Genomic DNA, 15,283 nt, shown 5'->3' with positions numbered 1-15,283 from the left:
TCTCCATTTTTCTGTACCTCAATATCAGTTCCTTTAGAACTAAGCAGCTGCTTAATCCTAAAGAAACTTGGCATTAATTGCTGCCAGGTGCAGCAAGTGTGTAAAGCAATGGCCAACTCATAGCCACCTCTTTTTCATGTTAGCACCCTTATCTGTAGCAAAAACAAAATTAAAAAAACAGGAACAACAATTCTATTTCCCTGGTTTAGTTACCAGCCCTTATCTTCCTTATTGCTGCTAAGATATTGACTGAGATATGGCTCTTGTCCATCACTTGGGTATGCAGCACAGCTTACCTGCCCCCTGCCTCATTCAGTTGCCACCAGTGTGTTGTCAGGTAGGCATATGTAGTGTTCTGGCTTGCCCAGATGTCACTGGTGAAATGGATGCTATTCTGGTCCACTATAACCATCATGAACCATGCTGTGGTCTTGCTCTCCCTTATTTTCTTAGTGCTCTGTTACCTGTGGTGAAGGAACTGAGGTGAGACAAGTTGTGTGCCGTACTGGTGACCAGTGTGATGGAGAGAAACCTGAGTCAGTGAAAGTTTGTAAGCTTACTCCTTGCAATGGTATGTAATTGAATATTGATTTTTTTTAAATAATTTCAAAAATGCGTTTATCCTTTAATTTCAACTTGTTTCTCCTATAATGGTTCTTACTAATCGCAACTGTGATATCTTTGAATGCGTAAGGAAAAAAAAAACGTATAATGTAAGGGTTTGCAGCTGAAACATTTTCACTTCTCTTCATTTTGTTTTTTATTTTGCTTTGTGTTGTTCCATGATTTAATAGGCATTAAATCACTTTAGTGCATACTAAATCACTTTAACACCCATTGATCATTTTGATGACAGCACATCCCTGGTATTATGCTCAAAGAAAGAAAGGCATCTCAGTGGTAGTACGAACTGTGCTGGGAGTGTGAGGGTGCACCGGATCTCTGGGGGAAAGGAACACTAAATGGTAGGGAAGGGACAGTAGAGCAAGCTTCCCCTTTAGTCCTCGAACAGTGGTTGGACCTGAATCACCTCAGCAAACCTGTGCAGGTACAATAAAAGGAGAAATGGGGAAAATGTAAATGCAATATATGCAAAGGCCAATAAAATGCATGTTTAGGTAATTTTTCTACAGCAACTTGATTTTTCAAAACATGATATGTTAGAGGAAATTTGTATTTCACTTGATGTGTGCTTAAAATGTGTAGACATTTGATAGTATAATACAATGCTAACAGTTTTCACAGCAGTCATGACAAAGATTGCTAATCATCCTGTCCGCCCATAGCGGACCAATATGGTTACTTGTCGTAATAATGGCAGTGCAGAAGAAGTAGTCTCTGGCATTACACTGAGTGGTGCCACCAGGCTAGCAAACAGAAAAGATCAGATTTTGTGCTGGAAGTCACAACAAAATGATGCAGTATCTGTGACTACCAGAAACATCAGTATTAGCATACAAGGTTAGTTTTTACTGAAATTGTTGCAGTTTCCATGGGAAGTCTTAAAATAAATGCCACTTTGGCGCCTTCCTCCAGTATGGTACACAAGACTGGATAACTTTAGACCTAACCAGCCATATTCAAAAGCTGGCAGGTCAGGTTTAAAGCTATCCGGCTAAATATAGCTGGATAATTTTAGATGAGTATAATGAGAGGGACATTTATCCTGCTGAATATCCAGAACAAGTTAACTTTAGCTAGATAATTTGTCCACTTGCTGGCTTACTGAATATGGACCTCGACATGTTGCAGATTCAATATATTGCAAATTCAATGCAGATTTTCTCACACCATGTCTTACTACAATGTGTAGAAATTTAGCTTAAAACTTGCTCTCTGCCACTTCTAGCTATTTTAATCTCCAACAAAAGCACCTGTCTGTTTCACCCTTCCTGGCTTTCTGAAGAATATCATTAACAGGATAAATATACAGTATTGTAGCTGAGTGACTTTACGTTCTCTGTTGAATGTGTCTTCATTTCAGTTTAATCACTGTCATGCTGATAACTCTAAAAGACAAAAAAATGTATTTTAAAACCTGAATTTATCCAGGAACCAGACACATACCACTAACCCGCTTGAATACTCAAGAGTTGCAGGATGTTGATTTTTATTTCTGACGTAATCCCATCCCGGTGTGCAACCTTAGCACAGTTGAGACCATAAACTAATTTGTAATTCCTTGGGGCAGGAATCCTGGCTAACTGTACTGTCTCCCTTCTTTACCATTTGACTGGGGAATGAAAGGAGTCCTCTTGGGTCTCAGTGCGGGGTGGTTAACTCTTCTCTCCTAACTCCCCTGGGTGATGTGATAATGTGTTTTCTGAAAGTGCCAAAGAAGTCACTGGAGCCACTTTGTTAGTGTCCAAATAAATCTTTACTGTTACAAATGGAAGTAAAATGTCACAACACTGATCCACAGCATCACTGAATATGTTCTTTACAGCAGTGGTGAAGCCATGGGTGGGACTGTGCGTGCCACAGTCCACCCACTTTGGGCTCAGGCCCACTCAATCAGGGCTATCTGACACCAAACAAAGCCTGGCCACCACCATCTCCATCGCGGTGGCTGAAGAAGAAGAAGGCCCAGCTGAAGTAAGGCCTCCATGGTAGCCCATTGCCGTTGCAGTGAAGAAGTCTGATCCCGCCAAAGCAAGGCCGCCCCAGGAGGCCATTCCCATGGCAGCAAAGAAGTCTGGCCCAGCCAAAGCAAAGCCAACATGGGAGCTCATCCCCATTGCAGTGAAGAGGAAATCCGGCACAGCCGAAGCAAGGCTGCCATGGGAGCTCATCCACCTGGCGACGAAGAGAACGTCCGGTCCAGCTGAAGCAAGGCTACCACAGGAGCTCATCCACATGGCGGTGAAGAGGAAGTCCGACCCTGCTGAAGCAAGGATGCAATGAAAGTAAAGCCGTAGCCAGGAGCCCATCCCTGTGGTGGCGGAAGAAGAGGTTTGATGGTGAGGTCTGGTGTGTGTATATGAGAATGGTATCCTGAATATAAGTGTTTGTGCATGAGAATGGAAGCTTGAGTATGAGTTTGTGTGAAAGAATGGGAGCCTGAGTGTTGGTGTTTGTATGTGAAAGAATGGAAGCCTCAGTGCGTGAGATCTTGTGCATGTAAGGGAGTCTGTGAGAGAAAGCATGAGCCTTTGTGTGTATGTATATGTGTGTAAGAGAGAGAGAGAGAGAGGAAGGGAAAAAGATAGGGGAGAGAGAAGAAATGGAAAGAGAAGCGTGACCCTGGAGAAAGATTTAGTTAAAGTGTGACAAGGGGAAAGAGGAAAAAAGAGACCGGACCCAACTGATTAGAAAAAGAAAAAATCAGACAAACATAAAATATATATATATATATATATATATATATATATATATGTTTTTAGATTTTAGCAATTGGAATATGCCATTTTTGGGTATGTGCATTTCTTATAATTTTGTATTTTGCTCCTTAGCATTCCACTGTTCAGAGTCTGGTTTCTCAGGCTTTCTATTTTGGTTTTGTTTGCATGTTTCTATTTCTAAATTGTAGTCCCTTATTTCTGTTTTAGGTAAGGGTCAGTCTGTGTTCTGCTGCTACTATTATAGCTCCTTTTAGTTTAGCTCATTTGTGGAGCCTCTCCATTTGTTTTGAGAGTCCACTAATGAAATGAATATAGACTCATTTGTTGTGTTTACCGATTTATTTCAAATGAATGTATATCCTTAGTGCTCATTAGTTTAGGAAAGGACCAGGTCACCAGGGTTGCATTACACCCACCAGCTGGAAGTAACAGTTACAGAACATCAGTAGGATCCACTCACCATTCAATTCTTGGGGATCCCCCAATGACTGGATGACTGGGGAACTATGAGTAGGTTCTACAAAGAGTTTAGGGTAGATAATTGTATGTTAGAAGACTGAGAACTATTCCACACTGTATTCAATTTGCTTCCACCATACCCTGCCTAATTTTTCTTATCTCCTTTTTATTTCATTTCCTCATACTTTTTGACAGCTTGTCAGAAAATTGTAGCAGGTACAGTATCATTAGCAAAGCAGAGTAGCCCATGCAGATGTGAAGGCCAATTTGTGATGAAACAAAGAACATTAATGGATTTATTCATTTCTTCTGATGAGAGTGCCAAGTTTAAAGCCTTTTTATAAAAAAAAATAACTTTGATTTTAAAAAGTGTTAATTACAAGTATTGTATAGAGACAAGAAGGAAGATTAGCTGAGAGGATCACTTTGTTAAAATATTTATAGTATGACTCACTCAGATGAGATTGATTTTGAAGAATTTGGTTTGAAGTAATTGTAGAAGCACATATATATAGAAATGTACAAACAAAGTATTTCTTTGTCCTGAGGGAGTGCTGCTAACCGAGCTTGTGTTTGCTGGTAGGGATGTGCAGGGGGAAAAATATTCATTTTTGTTTGTTTTCGGGAGCTTTTTCTCTCACATGTGTGGGCGGGTCGGGACTCGGCATCCATACCTGGTTTCGGTGTCTGATCTGGGTCCATGTCGAGGCTCTGACATTGGGACCTGGCCTCAGGTCAGTGTTCAGGATCCATTCTAGGACCAAGGCCCAGGCATTGGGACCTGGCCTCTGGGCCTGGGTCCGGGCTCTGGCCTAGGCCAAGACCCAGGCATTGGGACTTGGCCATCCGGACCAGGTTGTGGCTTCAGGCCTGGATCCAGGCCCCAGAGTTGGGGCCTGGCCTCTGCGCAAGGTTGCAGCATTAGGCCTGGGTCTGAGCTCCAGCCTAGGCCAAGGCCCAGATGTCATGACCCAGCCTTGGGCCTGATCCCGGGCTACGACCTAGGTTCAGTCTTCGGAACACAAGGCCCATCCTTGCCATCAGACACCCCCAATGGATCATGTAAGAGACCCTAGCGTCGGACCGTGAATTTTATAAACTATACAAGGTGATGCAATCGGCCGGTTCCCAGTTCCCTCCCAGTCCACTCCAATTAAGGAACGACTAGGAGAGAACTTCCCTATACCCCTTCCTACTCTGCCTCCCTTTTCCCCTCCTCCCTAAGCCCTAAAACCCTTTTCCCTACCTTTTTTTTCTTTATTTCAGAACTTACTTCATCTGAATAGAAGAAATAAGTTCTGCGTGCCTGCTGGCGGCCAGCACATGCTTCCTCGGGACAGGGCCTAATGGCCGCTGTCCCAGGCAGCCCCCTCCTCAACCCTGCCTACCCAGAACCCACCCCCCAGCATATCCCTTTTCGATCTGCCAGCATTTTTACATGTACTATCAGATACATGCGTGGCTGGGCCATTTCTAAAATGCACTCAGCCCACGCATGGCCTGGCTGAGCATGTTTTAAAATGTGGCTGATTAGTCGCCTAACTGCTGAAGTTCTACACTTTATATATATTCCCTAACACATGCATGCCCACTCATACTGTAATGTACACTCACACATGCCCACTCACACTTCTCTCCCTCTCCCCTTACACATACACACTGTCACATATATTCTCTTATTCTCCCCAAATTCATCAGCAGCAAAAATGTCCTTCTTCAGGCCTTCACCATGGACAGGACTCTTCCCCCGCCTTTTTCCGGTGTGTAGAGCAATGGGACTTTTCTTCTTTATTCCCGCCCATAAGACAGACAGGATGACTTCTTTTTCTTATTCCTACCCACATAGCCAATACTCTTCATCTTTATGTCTGAGCGAGCCCAGAAGATTTCCTTTTCCAGATTCCACACAGGTACTTCCCTGCCAGACCTGGAGCTTTCCAGTGTTGGTCCAGAAGTCTGGTAATTCCTTTAAAATCTCCAGAGGTTCTGGGCCAAACCATGAGAGTTCCCAGATATGGGCATTTGTTTAAGTGATTTTCTGTTTGTAGGGAGAGGTCTTTCATTTCTTTTGTTTTTTTTCATATTTTTTTCATATTTGGAAGAACTTAAATATGAAATTGCAGACCTGTCACTAGTAATCTGTAACATTTAACAGCCACAGTTCTTATAGCCTGGAGGGTGACCAATGTAATACCAGTTTTAATAAGTGTTCCGGGGTGATCTGGGAAAATATAGGCAAGTAAGCCTGACATCCATGCCAGGCAAAATGGTAGAAGCTATTCTTTAAGGCAAAATTACTGGCCATATAGATAGAGATGGCATAATGAGGAAGAGTCAACATGGTTTTATTAAAGGGAAGTTTTGCCTTACAAATCTTATTAGATTTTTTTTAAAGATATAAACAAACATGTAAATAAAGGGGGGCCATTTGATATAATATATTTGAATGTTCAGAACACATTTGACTAACGTCCCCATGAGAAAGTTCTCTAGGCATGAAAAATTCAAGGGATAAGGAGGCAGCTTCCTATGTGGATTTGTAACTGGTTAAAAGATGGGAAGCAGAGGGTAGGACTAATGGTCTGTTTTCCAAATGCAAAAAGCTAAATAGTAGAGTACCCCACTGATCTTTACTGGGAATTGTGCTGTTTAGCATATTCATAAATGATCTGGAAAAGGGAATGAGTGAGATGATCATATTTGCAGATATTCAAAGTTGTTAATACAGCAGCAGATTGTGGCAGATGAAATTTAATGTGAAAAGTACAAAATGATACACATAGGGAAAAATAATCCTAAATACAGGTACACAATGCTGGGTTCTGTATTGGGAATCACCACCCAGGAAATGGACCTCTGAATCCTTATGGACAATATATTGACAATATATTGACATACACAGCTTAATGTGCAGCAGTAGTCAGAACACCAAATTGAATCTTAGGAATGATCTGAAAAGACATGAAGAATAAAACAGACAATATCATATTGGTTCTGTATCAATCCATGGTGTGATCTCATCTTGAATATTGGATGCAGTTCTAGTTGCTCTATCTCAAAAAAAAGAAATAGTGGAACTAAAGAAGGTGCAGGGAAGGACAACAAATGTGATAAGAGAATGGAATGGCTCCCCTGTGATGAGATTAGGCTCTTTAGCCTGGAAAAGAAACAGCTGAGAGAGGACATAGTAGAAGTTTATCAGATCAAAAGTGGGGTAAAACAGGTAAAGAAAGGACAGTTATTTACCCTTCCAAATAATATTAAAATAAGGGAATGCTCAGTGAAACTAACAACTAGTAGATTTAAATCAAATAGTACAAAGTACTTTTCACTCAGTGCATTATCAAAATGTGAAATCTGATGCCAGAGGACAAGATCAAGGCAACTAGCATAGTGGGAAATTCTTGGAGGAGAAGCCCATAAACATTATTTGCCAGGTACACCAGGGAAAGCCATTGCTCTCCTTGGGAACGAGTACTTTTTAGGATCTGGCAGGTATTTGTGACCTGGATTGGATACTTTCAGAAACAGGATTCTGGGCTCGATGAACCTTGGTCTGATCCAGCATGGCATATCTCATGTTCTTATGTAGACTTATTTCCCTGATGAGCTGTGATTAGGCTTATTTTCATTAAGCATATTCCTGTAATCCTTCATGACTATCATTTGTTAAAGCATCATAGGTTCTAAATGTCATAACGTAAACATGCTCATCTAAAATAGTCTTTAGTATATGACATTAAACTGCATTCATGAATACCAAAAAATGGCAGACTTTTAAAGTTTTTTTTCCTTGTTAAAGATTTTCATTTAATATGCTTTTATGAAATCATAGATAAATGAATTGTGCATTATTGTGGTTCGAAACTCTTGCACCAGTACATATGTTAAGCAGTGTTCCCTCGACATTTGGAAATTCTGTGTGCACAAAATCATCTTTTTGTGCAACTTTTTATAAGCCAAGTTCAAATCTGTGTACTCTGGGCCAGTATAATGCAAATAATTTCAGACTTTTTTGTTCTTTCTATGTTTTGCGGTGTGCATGGACTTCACAACCTGTATGCATATGTCACAGCATTGAGGGAACAGTGCTGTTAAGCTTCCTTAGCTTGCACTGTAATTATCCAGAATTCAGAAGAACCTCTCACACATAACAGAGTCAGACAAGCATAAATGGGTTAAATAGGGCTGCAGTTCATTCACAACTCAACCTGAGCCCAATAAACAAGCCATTACAATACCTTCAATTCCAAATTCAATTGTACCACATCCCACATCCAGCCAAGCTATGGGGTGGTCCACCACTAACCAGCAGTACTGCCAACAGCCACACAAACCAACTTCCAAAGCGGCCCCACTCCCCATCCCCCCTTCGGCGGTCCTCCACCTAAACCGTCCCTTCCTGCCACAACCCAGCAGGGTAGGACCTGACGCATGGTCGACGACCCCACCGCGCCATGTCTGCTCATGCTTTTCAACTTACCCAATGCTAAACCCCGCCGCCACTACTGTATTTTAACATTACAACAATACAAAATTGTACAGGATATACAATCCAGCTTCAGGTTACCTGCCCAACTGCGACAAGTAATAACAGCAATGAAATAGGTACAAAACAAAAATACAGAAGTCAAAAAAATTGGGTTGGAGGGAGGGAAGAGCCTAGAACAGGTTGAGTGAGGCCTTTGAGAGAATAAAAAAACATGAGGATGGAGGAACCCACCCCCAGGACACAGTCCACGTGCAGACTGACCAACCAGCACCACGTAAATCCTGGTTTGGTTCAAATCTACATGTGTAGATGCCTTTAACTTTTTTTTTGTGTAATGTTTAAAACTAAACCAATGTCTATGAAAGGAGGGAAGAGAGAACAAATCCCAACATAGGCATGGGAGGCGTTAAGAGGGGGAGGGGGAGAGGCGCAGCCACCTCCATGTTAACTACGGCAGGCTGGACTTCTCCTTGCCTGCCTTCACATTATGGTGGACATGCCATTTGTCAGACAATGTTTCTTTACTTAACCCCTACAGTTAAGCACTTTGTGAAAAGAGGGACCTGCTAGATTTTAAATGCCTTGGTTACTATTTCAGAATCTCTTCAGTATGTGGGAAAATGTGCTCTTATGTTTGTCAGTGGGGCCGTATGGAGTGATGACATTTGGCAAAATCAAAGTATTGGTTCATTTTCCCCCTCTTCCTCCCGTCTTTTAGTCCCAAATATTTTCTTTTCTCTAGCTTCTTCCCTACTTTATTCTCTTTAAGCTGCAGTTTCTCCCTTACCCCTTTCCATTTTGTACACCATCTTCTATCCCTCACACTCTGTCCTCTTCTCCACACTCAATTTGCTTTCGAACTTTAAAGAAGTAGAAGAAGTTGTTGCCAACCTCCATCTCACTCTGTGTGAATAAAGAGACCAGAGACCGGAATTGGAAACCGAAAAAATTGAGAAACCTGTTCTGAGAACAGGAGCCGACAGATTGTATAATAACACATTCTCCGTGGCGGTGAATGACTGTGATGATGTTACAGGACAGGACAGATACAATGTACAATTGTGCATGCATTTCATCTGCAAAGTCATTTCTGAGCATACTTGCAAAGCTTCAGTGTTAATGCCATTCTTTAATTGTCTTATAGATGAACCATGCTTAGGAGACAAATCGATATTCTGTCAGATGGAAGTGCTGGCCCGTTATTGCTCTATTCCTGGTTACAATAAACTTTGCTGTGAGTCGTGCAGCAAACGCAGTGGCACCCTCCCACCTCCTTTCCTTACAGAGGCTGCTGAAAGTGAAGGAGTCGTCGTATTTGATCCAAGTGACCTCGCCAAGGCTGCAATGATGTCCACATCGTCAACGCCTCATCATACAGAGTCTGTGACTGGGAAAGGAAACCCTTTTGGCAAGATCCCTTCAGTGGAAGAAAACCCTGATTCAGCTGCTCGGCCTCTTCCAGATAGTAAGCCCAAAGGGGCAGATGCATCCCAGAGGCGGGCTCATCCAGCCAGAAGCAAATCTTTTAGATTAGTCCTGGGGCCAAATCAGTCACCCTCCAAAGGTGGAAATTCTCACTTCCATAATTCCTCAGCCTTGGTAAACGTTTTTCCCATAGCGGCGGTCAACGCTAGTTCAACAGGTACTCTTTCTTCATCCAGAACCACAAGAAAAAGTGAGAAGTCCGTCAACAAGAGGCATCCTTAAAGGTCAGCTGCTCGGGAAAGATGGTCGGTCGGTCTCCAGGGACAGGAGCCAAAGGTTTTGTGGTTACCATATGGTGCATTCTGCTTTGAAAAAGCAGGACTGTCCGCAGATCATCAACTCCATTTTAATTTGTACATAAAAGAACAAAAAAAGTGCTGGTTCACTTTCTAGCTGCTTTCGCTCTCCTTTCATTTTTCATTGTCTGGTTAGCTTGAATTTATTGAAGAAAAGCACCAAAGAAGTTCACAGAGTAAGTGAAAGAAAAAAATGCTGAGCGTTTTGGTCATCCTCTGATACAGAAAAAGTGACCGGAACCAATTTTGCACATCAGCTGTTTTGTTTTGTTTTGTTTTGTTTGTATGTTTTTAACGTCAATCACATTTTAAAGAACCAGGAGGTACCAAAAGTTTACACTTCTACAGAAAGTTTTCAAGGTGCAGCAGCAATCTAATCTAATTTAATATCTCTGGAAACAAATTGTGTATAAACAAATATGCAGCTGTTGTGTAAATACTGTATAGTGCAAAAACCAGTATTATTTTAAAGGTAATTTGCATTGTCAAACACTTGACGTATATTCCATGTCTGAACATGACTGGGTGCCTACCATTATGTACTGCCTTATGTATATTACAGGAGGGGGATTTTCAAAGCAGCCTTGTGTACAACCACCATCACCACCCTATCCTCATTCCCCCCTCCCATCCTCATTCCCCCTGATTTAGGATAAATTATAGCTAGTGACATAAACAATTTTTTGTTATCAAATATGATGCTACCTAACACAAAAAGATATAAAAGGTACTGTAAAACAGGTCTGAATCCACTCTAGCCATATTTTAGTGAAAAAGTAGATTTGATTTTCTTTGTGTATTGATAGTCAAAGGTAAATATTTACATGTCTGGTGACTGTCCAAAAATAAATATGTTAATGTCTTGTAGTAACATTTGACCCTATAGTTAGTAGGTATTATTCAGGTTCAGTGAAAAAGTTCCTTGCAAACATTTTCACTTTACCTGTTAGAAAAATGATATAGTTCAGGAGGTTGATAGGGTTACCATAGCATCGGAGCCATATCTTGACAGACATGAGTTGTGTTTCCAAGGTAACCTTATCTATATGTTCTTAATTGACAAGCATCATAGACACTAAGCACTAATGAGCAGCAGTGTCAAGGCTTAGAACTGTTTTGTTTTTTTCTCGTTTAGAACATTGATCAAAAGGTGAGAGAGGTATTTATTTCACTATGGTTCACCTCAGAATTTCCACAACCACAATGCATCTGACTGCAATAATGTAATTTATATCAGTAATCATACTGTGTACCGTTAAGCCAGTCCTACAGTACTCTCTCATGTGTTGCTGTAAAGTACATGTATATAGAATTGAGAATGGAATATATTTATTAAATGTTGATTTTCTTTATAGCATTGTATGTACTAAATATTTACACTAGTAGCAATAAACTTGTTTTGCCAATATTAAATAGAGACGTATAATTAGGAACACACTATGTAATATGCATAGGACAGGAAGGTAAGCTAACAAAACTACTGTAGAGGAAATGGATTAAATATATTTTTTAAATTTTATGACAATGGTTTTATTACATGCATCCTAGTTTTTTATTACTTTACTAAAATTAAATGTGCAATTCCTTTTTTAAAAACAAATTTTTTAAGTTAGTCAATCAAGAGAAAACTGTTTTATTAGTGACATTTGTAGCTCAAAAATTATATAAACTAGATTATGACTCTATGAAGTACATTTTGAAAAGAAAATATATTTGTGCATAATTTGCTGATTGAAGTCAACACTCAACTGTGTGTCTGGCTGTATGAAATAAAATTAGAACATAGATAAAATTAACCTCGACAGTCTCTAGTATTATACAGTGTAAGGATTTGTCTTCTGTTGTGTTTGTAAAGCTAATCCACTGATACATCGACTTGACACCTCTAAAGAATTGCTGCTACTTTTTATGCAAGACTTTTGAAGGTCAAAAGAAGATAGTTTTTGGTGTATAGATTGTGTACAGACAATCCCTGAGCCTCAGACAAATAAGATGTGTTTTATTTTGGGTTTTTTTTTTAATTCTTCAAAAGCAAAATCTCCATCCCATCTTTTGGCATGCATATATTGTACTGTATATTGTATGGATGTAGAAACTCTTTATGCTAGAACACTTATGATTTATTCAGTTTATTATTGTTTTATTTTGTTTTCTACCCTGCTATTTCCTTTTCTTCAACGTGTACACTACTGATGCTGTTTGTTGTATTGGGGAGCACTTAGTAATTAAAAAAAATTAACAAAAACAACTCAGTCTCATGTATTATCTGTTTTCTCCAGCCAGTCTGTTAGTCCATAAAATGAAAATGGTCTTGTACTCTTTCATTCAATGTTAAATGCATTCAAACTTCTTTTGGTTTTATTTCCACAATAGTAATTCAGACTGCTACTTATCCTATGATCAAATAAGAACTAGATTAAGAAATTCAATTGTGTTCTTAACTACATCAAAGAATATTCTTGGCTGTCAGTGCTCTTGTCACATCTTAACTGCTTAACAGCATTTAGTGTATCCACTACTCTGTTCTAATGGATTTTCTATTAGTATGGGAACATGGAAAATCCCAGCTGCTGAAGTCAATGCATTAAGATGTGAATGTGCCAGAGCTTTTTAATTAAAGATTCTTTGCAATCAGATGGGGATTCAGGAATTGATTCACCCAAATAATCTTTTACCACTGGAGTGAAAAAGCTGAAAAAAGCCATATGGCAAAAATGTTAATCACCCATTATATTTAAGTTGGGGGAGGGGGGGGGGGAAAGATATTTTGAGAAAAAGCCACCACAAATTTTTCAGGTTCAACAAAGTATCTGCAAACACTGTCAGGTCTTGCAGTTACATCAAGTTTTTGAATCTGGCCTACAGTTTGCCCTTCATAGAGGCCATAATATCTGGAGCCAGGTAGTACATTGAGTACCATAAGGTGGCCATGGTCATCACGTTACAGTCAGAAATTGCAGGACAGTATCCAAGTGGCCGCTGTTTGGTCTATGATCAATCATTTGCCAGTAATCGCTTGCCACTCTCTAAATTGAATGGATGTGTTTTGCGGACTAATACTTCTTATGCTACCAATGGGTGTGGTTTAAGTTGTATGGTGTCCCTGTAAGCTCTTACATATAGGTAAAATGACTGTCATTTTGTATGTGTATGTGCTGGGTATGTCGTGAAGCGCTATAGAAATGTTAAGCAGTAGTAGGAGGAGGATGGTAGAACATTGCAGTTTGATTACACATGAAAGAATAGAAGCATCATTAGTCCAACCTTGCTTTTGCGCACAACACACATTTGAACATCTTAAATTTTCTATTTTGTTATATCTGCATCAGCAACTACAGAGTGGAAATTTTGATTCATTTTTATTTCAATGTGAGCAAAGATGGATATAGCATCTTGATATTGTCCATCCTTGTGGCCTGAATAAAGAAATCAAATTGGTCTGTGTTTTTTAAATTTTTGAGCTTTTTTGTGACTTGACATTTATAAGGTATGGCTATTTTTTTGTTGGCAGGTGATTATCAATGAGTTTTATTGATTAGTTAGTGTTTAAATAGGAGTTGAGTTTTTGGCATCTCTATGAGTATGTCACCATTTTTTAAAGTTAAGAACTTTTATGACACATAAGAAGGGTATGCTTTAAGTGGTTTTTGGTTGGTAAGATTGATTTTCTTAATAAAAATTCTTTGTTTTATTTCTTGTTGAAGTGTGCTGTTCTGACCCCGATGAAGGCAAAATGTTTTGCCAAAACAATGGCTATGTTAGGCTTTAGTAAGTAGGAGCTTGACTTTTTGATTGAGTTTTGATAAGCTGCAGGACAAGTTGCAAAATTAGTCTAATTTTGTGCAAGTTGTGTAGGTAGTAGAGATTTAATAGATGAATTGAATGTCCATACTGCTTGCCCATTATGGGCAACAGGCAGTAGATTAGAACATACAGCACTATATTTATTCTGATACCAGTCTTTATATGAAGATTATATTGCATGTGATATATACCTCATCAGCTTTCATTTTTTATACTGATGAGCACTGACTCAAAAGAAATAGTGCAGGGAATCACAAATAGCACAAAGGTATTAAAACCCCCAATATGTACAGTGTGGGCAAGTGCAAAAAGCACAACATTGTCATCACCCTCAAGGCATATATTCCAGTTAATCACAAATAGCACAAAGTTGTCATATTTGAAGGGCTTCAGAGATTTGTATTGGCTAACTCATCACTTCCCGATCATGATCCTGCAGAAATCGATCCATATCTATCTTTTTTTTCCAGAGACAAATCATGAAGGGGTCTTTGTTATTTCACTAATTTCTGCAACACTAGATAGGTGGAATTATAATGGTTGCCAACATCTTGAATCAGACACTTATGAGGCATCCTGAATTCTTTCTGCTTTCATGGAGAAGTTGCTGCACCTTCATACTTTTAATATCCCATTATTATTCTGCAACTCTTTAATATGTCCTTTAAGAATAGATTCCCAGGGCCTTAGCGCCCCAGTCCCAGGGCATCCTTCACTGGCAAGTAGGGATGTGCATTCATTTTTGAAGTATAGGCAATTTGCAACATATATGTCCCTATTCGTTACATTCGTGGGGAAGCGAAATGCATGCGACTCCCCACGAATATAATGTATCATCCGTTTCATTCATTGCACAGAGCGTGCACTTTTCTTTGCCTTCATTTGCAATGGGAGGACGCCATTTGGGTGTATCCAGAGCCAAAAACCAGCCCTTTCCTGTGAGTCATCAGTGACCTCACAGCCCTGTCAGAGTGGGTCAGACAGGTTGGCACGGATACTGGAATGCAGTGTATCAGTGATAACATTTTGTGAAATGCACTGAATGCAGCCAGTCGCGCTGTTTCAGTGCTCGGTGACGATTTTCCTGATAACCCAGCACTATATACACTTAAGCACACGGCGTGCCACGCACTTTCTTTGCAGGGGTGGTCTGGGAAGGTGGTCTCTGTGGAAGGTGGCTGCACTCTGAGCTACTCTGAGTTCAGAAATATCTATTCAATTGCTAGCTAGGCTAGTTACTTAAGAGAAAAATTATTTCTTTATTTTGCTGCAGTGCAAAATAGCCCTGTTTGGTTTTTTAAGCAGTTTATTTAGGTGATCTGAGACGGTCTCTCTGTGCCAGGGAGAGAAGCTGCTAGCAGTGCCATTTTGTTTAATTCACCCTCTGGGCTAGGCAAGGCACTGTG

At 40.0% G+C, this 15,283-nt stretch overlaps 1 protein-coding gene across 1 annotated transcript in view; it reads left to right on the top strand.

Annotated features, from left to right (window-relative positions):
• Window positions 1–12,315, top strand: part of ADAMTS3 (ADAM metallopeptidase with thrombospondin type 1 motif 3) — a 474,821-nt gene extending 462,506 nt beyond the window's left edge. Inside the window, exons 21-22 of the mRNA XM_029598748.1 lie at window positions 454–571; window positions 9,437–12,315. Of these exons, the coding sequence (XP_029454608.1) occupies window positions 454–571; window positions 9,437–9,999 (681 nt within the window). The 3' untranslated portion in view covers window positions 10,000–12,315. The remainder of the gene's footprint in view (window positions 1–453; window positions 572–9,436) is intronic.
• Window positions 12,316–15,283: the final 2,968 nt, after the last annotated feature.

The sequence above is a fragment of the Rhinatrema bivittatum genome, chromosome 1 (assembly GCF_901001135.1).
Source record: "Rhinatrema bivittatum chromosome 1, aRhiBiv1.1, whole genome shotgun sequence".
Lineage (NCBI taxonomy): Eukaryota > Metazoa > Chordata > Amphibia > Gymnophiona > Rhinatrematidae > Rhinatrema > Rhinatrema bivittatum.
Note: the sequence above shows the minus strand (reverse complement) of the source record. Positions and strands in the feature narration are given on the sequence as shown.